The sequence below is a fragment of the Oncorhynchus masou genome, chromosome 29, assembly GCF_036934945.1.
Source record: "Oncorhynchus masou masou isolate Uvic2021 chromosome 29, UVic_Omas_1.1, whole genome shotgun sequence".
In the NCBI taxonomy this organism is placed as follows: domain Eukaryota; kingdom Metazoa; phylum Chordata; class Actinopteri; order Salmoniformes; family Salmonidae; genus Oncorhynchus; species Oncorhynchus masou.
Genome location: NC_088240.1, coordinates 97,962,911 through 97,971,980, shown reverse-complemented (window position 1 = coordinate 97,971,980; position 9,070 = coordinate 97,962,911). Strand labels below are relative to the sequence as shown.

Here is a 9,070-nt window from a genome sequence, read left to right as displayed (position 1 = left end):
CTCGTAGTTACTGACTGTCCTCTGGCTACATGTGTGTTCTCTGTCTGTGGGACTGTGCTGTCTCATAGTTACTGACTGTTCTCTGTCTGTGGGACTGTGCTGTCTCATAGTTACTGACTGTCCTCTGGCTACATGTGTGTTCTCCTGTCTGTGGGACTGTGCTGTCTCGTAGTTACTGACTGTCCTCTGGCTACATGTGTGTTCTCTGTCTGTGAGACTGTGCTGTCTCGTAGTTACTGACTGTCCTCTGGCTACATGTGTGTTCTCCTGTCTGTGAGACTGTGCTGTCTCGTAGTTACTGACTGTCCTCTGGCTACATGTATGTTCTCCTGTCTGTGGGACTGTGCTGTCTCGTAGTTACTGACTGTCCTCTGGCTACATGTATGTTCTCTGTCTGTGGGACTGTGCTGTCTCATAGTTACTGACTGTCCTCTGGCTACATGTGTGTTCTCCTGTCTGTGGGACTGTGCTGTCTCGTAGTTACTGACTGTCCTCTGGCTACATGTGTGTTCTCCTGTCTGTGAGACTGTGCTGTCTCGTAGTTACTGACTGTCCTCTGGCTACATGTATGTTCTCTGTCTGTGAGACTGTGCTGTCTCGTAGTTACTGACTGTCCTCTGGCTACATGTATGTTCTCTGTCTGTGGGACTGTGCTGTCTCGTAGTTAATGACTGTCCTCTGGCTACATGTGTGTTTTCTGTCTGTGGGACTGTGCTGTCTCGTAGTTACTGACTGTCCTCTGGCTACATGTGTGTTCTCTGTCTGTGGGACTGTGCTGTCTCGTAGTTACTGACTGTCCTCTGGCTACATGTGTGTTCTCTGTCTGTGGGACTGTGCTGTCTCGTAGTTACTGACTGTCCTCTGGCTACATGTATGTTCTCTGTCTGTGGGACTGTGCTGTCTCGTAGTTACTGACTGTCCTCTGGCTACATGTGTGTTCTCTGTCTGTGGGATTGTGCTGTCTCATAGTTACTGACTGTCCTCTGGCTACATGTATGTTCTCTGTCTGTGGGACTGTGCTGTCTCATAGTTAATGACTGTTCTCTGTCTGTGGGACTGTGCTGTCTCGTAGTTACTGACTGTCCTCTGGCTACATGTGTGTTCTCTGTCTGTGGGACTGTGCTGTCTCGTAGTTACTGACTGTCCTCTGGCTACATGTGTGTTCTCCTGTCTGTGGGACTGTGCTGTCTCGTAGTTACTGACTGTCCTCTGGCTACATGTGTGTTCTCTGTCTGTGGGACTGTGCTGTCTCATAGTTACTGACTGTCCTCTGGCTACATGTATGTTCTCTGTCTGTGGGACTGTGCTGTCTCGTAGTTACTGACTGTCCTCTGGCTACATGTGTGTTCTCCTGTCTGTGGGACTGTGCTGTCTCGTAGTTACTGACTGTCCTCTGGCTACATTTATGTTCTCTGTCTGTGGGACTGTGCTGTCTCATAGTTACTGACTGTCCTCTGCTACATGTATGTTCTCTGTCTGTGGGACTGTGCTGTCTCGTAGTTACTGACTGTCCTCTGGCTACATGTGTGTTCTCTGTCTGTGGGACTATGCTGTCTCATAGTTACTGACTGTCCTCTGGCTACATGTGTGTTCTCCTGTCTGTGGGACTGTGCTGTCTCGTAGTTACTGACTGTCCTCTGGCTACATGTGTGTTCTCTGTCTGTGGGACTGTGCTGTCTCGTAGTTACTGACTGTCCTCTGGCTACATGTGTGTTCTCTGCCTGTGGGACTGTGCTGTCTCATAGTTACTGACTGTCCTCTGGCTACATGTGTGTTCTCCTGTCTGTGGGACTGTGCTGTCTCGTAGTTACTGACTGTCCTCTGGCTACATGTGTGTTCTCCTGTCTGTGGGACTGTGCTGTCTTGTAGTTACTGACTGTCCTCTGGCTACATGTGTGTTCTCCTGTCTGTGGGACTGTGCTGTCTCGTAGTTACTGACTGTCCTCTGGCTACATGTGTGTTCTCTGTCTGTGGGACTGTGCTGTCTCGTAGTTACTGACTGTCCTCTGGCTACATGTGTGTTCTCTGTCTGTGGGACTGTGCTGTCTCGTAGTTACTGACTGTCCTCTGGCTACATGTGTGTTCTCTGTCTGTGGGACTGTGCTGTCTCATAGTTACTGACTGTTCTCTGTCTGTGGGACTGTGCTGTCTCATAGTTACTGACTGTCCTCTGGCTACATGTGTGTTCTCTGTCTGTGAGACTGTGCTGTCTCGTAGTTACTGACTGTCCTCTGGCTACATGTGTGTTCTCCTGTCTGTGAGACTGTGCTGTCTCGTAGTTACTGACTGTCCTCTGGCTACATGTATGTTCTCCTGTCTGTGGGACTGTGCTGTCTCGTAGTTACTGACTGTCCTCTGGCTACATGTATGTTCTCTGTCTGTGGGACTGTGCTGTCTCATAGTTACTGACTGTCCTCTGGCTACATGTGTGTTCTCCTGTCTGTGGGACTGTGCTGTCTCGTAGTTACTGACTGTCCTCTGGCTACATGTGTGTTCTCCTGTCTGTGAGACTGTGCTGTCTCGTAGTTACTGACTGTCCTCTGGCTACATGTATGTTCTCTGTCTGTGAGACTGTGCTGTCTCGTAGTTACTGACTGTCCTCTGGCTACATGTATGTTCTCTGTCTGTGGGACTGTGCTGTCTCGTAGTTAATGACTGTCCTCTGGCTACATGTGTGTTCTCTGTCTGTGGGACTGTGCTGTCTCGTAGTTACTGACTGTCCTCTGGCTACATGTGTGTTCTCTGTCTGTGGGACTGTGCTGTCTCGTAGTTACTGACTGTCCTCTGGCTACATGTGTGTTCTCTGTCTGTGGGACTGTGCTGTCTCGTAGTTACTGACTGTCCTCTGGCTACATGTATGTTCTCTGTCTGTGGGACTGTGCTGTCTCGTAGTTACTGACTGTCCTCTGGCTACATGTGTGTTCTCTGTCTGTGGGATTGTGCTGTCTCATAGTTACTGACTGTCCTCTGGCTACATGTATGTTCTCTGTCTGTGGGACTGTGCTGTCTCATAGTTAATGACTGTTCTCTGTCTGTGGGACTGTGCTGTCTCGTAGTTACTGACTGTCCTCTGGCTACATGTGTGTTCTCTGTCTGTGGGACTGTGCTGTCTCGTAGTTACTGACTGTCCTCTGGCTACATGTGTGTTCTCCTGTCTGTGGGACTGTGCTGTCTCGTAGTTACTGACTGTCCTCTGGCTACATGTGTGTTCTCTGTCTGTGGGACTGTGCTGTCTCATAGTTACTGACTGTCCTCTGGCTACATGTATGTTCTCTGTCTGTGGGACTGTGCTGTCTCGTAGTTACTGACTGTCCTCTGGCTACATGTGTGTTCTCCTGTCTGTGGGACTGTGCTGTCTCGTAGTTACTGACTGTCCTCTGGCTACATTTATGTTCTCTGTCTGTGGGACTGTGCTGTCTCATAGTTACTGACTGTCCTCTGCTACATGTATGTTCTCTGTCTGTGGGACTGTGCTGTCTCGTAGTTACTGACTGTCCTCTGGCTACATGTGTGTTCTCTGTCTGTGGGACTATGCTGTCTCGTAGTTACTGACTGTCCTCTGGCTACATGTGTGTTCTCCTGTCTGTGGGACTGTGCTGTCTCGTAGTTACTGACTGTCCTCTGGCTACATTTATGTTCTCTGTCTGTGGGACTGTGCTGTCTCATAGTTACTGACTGTCCTCTGCTACATGTATGTTCTCTGTCTGTGGGACTGTGCTGTCTCGTAGTTACTGACTGTCCTCTGGCTACATGTGTGTTCTCCTGTCTGTGGGACTGTGCTGTCTTGTAGTTACTGACTGTCCTCTGGCTACATGTGTGTTCTCCTGTCTGTGGGACTGTGCTGTCTCGTAGTTACTGACTGTCCTCTGGCTACATGTGTGTTCTCTGTCTGTGGGACTGTGCTGTCTCGTAGTTACTGACTGTCCTCTGGCTACATGTGTGTTCTCCTGTCTGTGGGACTGTGCTGTCTCGTAGTTACTGACTGTCCTCTGGCTACATGTGTGTTCTCTGTCTGTGGGACTGTGCTGTCTCGTAGTTACTGACTGTCCTCTGGCTACATGTGTGTTCTCCTGTCTGTGGGACTGTGCTGTCTCGTAGTTACTGACTGTCATTTATTTTCATTTCATTTGTCCTCTGGCTACATGTGTGTTCTCTGTCTGTGGGACTGTGCTGTCTCGTAGTTACTGACTGTCCTCTGGCTACATGTGTGTTCTCTGTCTGTGGGACTGTGCTGTCTCGTAGTTACTGACTGTCCTCTGGCTACATGTGTGTTCTCCTGTCTGTGGGACTGTGCTGTCTCGTAGTTACTGACTGTCCTCTGGCTACATGTGTGTTCTCCTGTCTGTGGGACTGTGCTGTCTCGTAGTTACTGACTGTCCTCTGGCTACATGTGTGTTCTCCTGTCTGTGGGACTGTGCTGTCTCGTAGTTACTGACTGTCCTCTGGCTACATGTGTGTTCTCCTGTCTGTGGGACTGTGCTGTCTCGTAGTTACTGACTGTCCTCTGGCTACATGTGTGTTCTCCTGTCTGTGGGACTGTGCTGTCTCGTAGTTACTGACTGTCCTCTGGCTACATGTATGTTCTCTGTCTGTGGGACTGTGCTGTCTCGTAGTTAATGACTGTCCTCTGGCTACATGTGTGTTCTCTGTCTGTGGGACTGTGCTGTCTCGTAGTTACTGACTGTCCTCTGGCTACATGTGTGTTCTCTGTCTGTGGGACTGTGCTGTCTCGTAGTTACTGACTGTCCTCTGGCTACATGTGTGTTCTCTGTCTGTGGGACTGTGCTGTCTCGTAGTTACTGACTGTCCTCTGGCTACATGTATGTTCTCTGTCTGTGGGACTGTGCTGTCTCGTAGTTACTGACTGTCCTCTGGCTACATGTGTGTTCTCTGTCTGTGGGATTGTGCTGTCTCATAGTTACTGACTGTCCTCTGGCTACATGTATGTTCTCTGTCTGTGGGACTGTGCTGTCTCATAGTTAATGACTGTTCTCTGTCTGTGGGACTGTGCTGTCTCGTAGTTACTGACTGTCCTCTGGCTACATGTGTGTTCTCTGTCTGTGGGACTGTGCTGTCTCGTAGTTACTGACTGTCCTCTGGCTACATGTGTGTTCTCCTGTCTGTGGGACTGTGCTGTCTCGTAGTTACTGACTGTCCTCTGGCTACATGTGTGTTCTCTGTCTGTGGGACTGTGCTGTCTCATAGTTACTGACTGTCCTCTGGCTACATGTATGTTCTCTGTCTGTGGGACTGTGCTGTCTCGTAGTTACTGACTGTCCTCTGGCTACATGTGTGTTCTCCTGTCTGTGGGACTGTGCTGTCTCGTAGTTACTGACTGTCCTCTGGCTACATTTATGTTCTCTGTCTGTGGGACTGTGCTGTCTCATAGTTACTGACTGTCCTCTGCTACATGTATGTTCTCTGTCTGTGGGACTGTGCTGTCTCGTAGTTACTGACTGTCCTCTGGCTACATGTGTGTTCTCTGCCTGTGGGACTGTGCTGTCTCATAGTTACTGACTGTCCTCTGGCTACATGTGTGTTCTCTGTCTGTGGGATTGTGCTGTCTCGTAGTTACTGACTGTCCTCTGGCTACATGTGTGTTCTCCTGTCTGTGGGACTGTGCTGTCTCGTAGTTACTGACTGTCCTCTGGCTACATGTGTGTTCTCTGTCTGTGGGACTGTGCTGTCTCGTAGTTACTGACTGTCCTCTGGCTACATGTGTGTTCTCCTGTCTGTGGGACTGTGCTGTCTCGTAGTTACTGACTGTCATTTATTTTCATTTCATTTGTCCTCTGGCTACATGTGTGTTCTCTGTCTGTGGGACTGTGCTGTCTCGTAGTTACTGACTGTCCTCTGGCTACATGTGTGTTCTCTGTCTGTGGGACTGTGCTGTCTCGTAGTTACTGACTGTCCTCTGGCTACATGTGTGTTCTCCTGTCTGTGGGACTGTGCTGTCTCGTAGTTACTGACTGTCCTCTGGCTACATGTGTGTTCTCCTGTCTGTGGGACTGTGCTGTCTCGTAGTTACTGACTGTCCTCTGGCTACATGTGTGTTCTCCTGTCTGTGGGACTGTGCTGTCTCGTAGTTACTGACTGTCCTCTGGCTACATGTGTGTTCTCCTGTCTGTGGGACTGTGCTGTCTCGTAGTTACTGACTGTCCTCTGGCTACATGTGTGTTCTCCTGTCTGTGGGACTGTGCTGTCTCGTAGTTACTGACTGTCCTCTGGCTACATGTGTGTTCTCTGTCTGTGGGACTGTGCTGTCTCATAGTTACTGACTGTCCTCTGGCTACATGTGTGTTCTCCTGTCTGTGGGACTGTGCTGTCTCGTAGTTACTGACTGTCCTCTGGCTACATGCAGTCTACCATGAATACATATTCAACCTCCTTTGGTGATCTTCACATGTATTTTGTCTACAGGTATGGAAGTGGTTCAGGGCCCATTCCAACCCACTACTACTGTGTGATAACCAGTTGCCTGGACTTCACCCAGGCTGAGGACATCTGTACTGGACCTCTTAGCAGCTCTGCCTTCATCCTACCACACCGCTCAGACAACGACGAGAGCTGCAGTGTGAGTCCCTGGCTACGTCCAAATGACATAGGGCTGCTACATAGGGCTGCTACATAGGGCTGCTACATAGGGCTGCTACAAAGGACTGTTACATAGGGCTGCTACATAGGACTACTACATAGGGCTGCTACATAGGACTGCTACATAGGGATGCTACATAGGGCTGCTACATAGGACTGCTACATAGGGCCGCTACATAGGGCTGCTACATAGGACTACTACATAGGGCTGCTACATAGAACTGCTACATAGGGATGCTACATAGGGCTGCTACATAGGACCGCTACATAGGGCCGCTACATAGGACTGCTACATAGGGCTGCTACATAGGGCTGCTACATAGGGCCGACATACTACACATACACAGGGCCGCTACATAGGACCGCTACATAGGGCCGCTACATAGGGCCGCTACATAGGGCCGCTACATAGGGCCGCTACATAGGGCCGCTACATAGGACTACTACATAGGGATGCTACATAGGACTGCTACATAGGGCTGCTACATAGGACTGCTACATAGGGCTGCTACATAGGGCTGCTACATAGGACTGCTACATAGGGATGCTACATAGGACTGCTACACAGGGCCGCTACACAGGGCCGCTACACAGGACCGCTACATAGGGCTGCTACACAGGGCTGCTACACAGGGCTGCTACATAGGACCGCTACATAGGGCCGCTACATAGGGCCGCTACATAGGGCCGTTACATAGGGCCGCTACATAGGGCCGCTACATAGGACCGCTACATAGGGCCGCTACATAGGGCCGCTACAGAGGGCCGCTACATAGGGACGCTACATAGGGACGCTACATAGGGACGCTACATAGGGCTGCTACATAGGGCTGCTACATAGCGCTGCTACATAGGCCTGCTACATAGGCCTGCTACATAGGGCTGCTACATAGGCCTCTGATCAAAGGGAGTGTATTGTGTAGGGAACAGGGTGCTATTGCCTCACAGAGAGAGAAATTGTGAGACAGAAAGAGACAAGAAAAGGGCAACCAGTGAAGAACAAAGACCATTGTAAATACAACCCATATTTATGCTGATTTATTTCCCCTTTTGTACTTTAACTATTTGCACATTGTTACACTGTATATAGAAATATGACATTTGAAATGTGTATATTCCTTTGCAATTTGTGAGTAATGTTCACTGTTCATTTGTTTATTTAACTTTTGTCTATTTCACTTGCTTCAAGTCCCTTGAATTGAGAGAGAGATCTCAGAGCATCATGAAATGTGCAGGTAGCTGACGTTGTGTGACGTTGTCTTCGTCCCCCCAGAGCTCTGAGGACGAGTCTAAGTGGGTGGAGGATCTGATGAAGCTGCACACGGCCCGGGTCCGAGACGTGGAGATCCTCACAGGCCTGGACTTCTACCGTCGGACGAGCCGGAGTTACCCTGAAATCCTCTCACTGAAGACTCACATGCACACGTATGAGAGCGAGATCTAAACCACTGTCTCCCTACCTTCTCCTGTCTCCCTACCCTCTCCTGTCTCCCTACCTTTTCCTGTCTCCCTACCCTCTCCTGTCTCCCTACCCTCTCCTGTCTCCCTACCCTCTCATGTCTCCCTACCCTCTCCTGACTCCCTACCTTCTCCTGACTCCCTACCTTCTCCTGTCTCCCTACCCTCTCCTGTCTCCCTAACCTCTCCTGTCTCCCTACCTTCTCCTGTCTCCCTACCTTCTCCTGTCTCCCTACCCTCTCCTGTCTCCCTACCCTCTCCTGTCTCCCTACCCTCTCCTGTCTCCCTACCCCTCTCCTGTCTCCCTACCTCTCCTGTCTCCCTACCCTCTCCTGTCTCCCTACCCTCTCCTGTCTCCCTTCTCCTGTCTCCCTACCCTCTCCTGTCTTACCCTCTCCTGTCTCCCTACCTTCTCCTGTCTCCCTACCCTCTCCTGTCTCCCGACCCTCTCCTGTCTTTTTACCCTCTCCTGTCTCCCTACCCTCTCCTGTCTCCCGACCTCTCCTGTCTCCCTACCCTCTCCTGTCTACCTACCCTCTCCTGTCTACCTACCCTCTCCTGTCTACCTACCCTCTCCTGTCTCCCTACCCTCTCCTGTCTCCCTACCCTCTCCTGTGTCCACCACAGCTCCGATGGTCTGGTGTATATTTTTTAATATGTCGTTTTGTTTTTTTCCACATGTATTATTCTAAATGTTTATTCATGGCTGTTTTGTTCCTCTGTAATGTAACACATTTCCTGTCCCTCTTTATTTCTTTTGATGATTAACAAGCATGAATTTAATTATTTGTTGTTACTTGTATTGATAATGTGGTGTGTTGTTGTATGTATGTGTGTGTGTGTGTGTTGTTGTATGTGTGTGTGTGTGTGTGTGTGTGTGTTGTTGTATGTGTGTGATGTGTGTGTTGTTGTAGTATGGATGTGTGTGTTGTATGTGTGTGTGCTGTATGTATGTGTGTGTTGTTGTATGTGTGTGCTGTATGTATGTGTGTGTGTTGTTGTATGTGTGTGTGTAGTA

The 9,070-nt window shown here is 49.7% G+C and overlaps 1 protein-coding gene across 1 annotated transcript in view; it reads left to right on the top strand.

Moving 5' to 3' along the window:
• enpp2 (ectonucleotide pyrophosphatase/phosphodiesterase 2) overlaps positions 1-8,322 on the top strand; it is a 61,914-nt gene extending 53,592 nt beyond the window's left edge. Inside the window, 2 exon segments of the mRNA XM_064946935.1 lie at positions 6,421-6,574; positions 7,868-8,322. Coding sequence (XP_064803007.1) covers positions 6,421-6,574; positions 7,868-8,038 — 325 coding nt within the window. The 3' untranslated portion in view covers positions 8,039-8,322.
• The last annotated feature ends 748 nt before the right edge of the window (positions 8,323-9,070 follow it).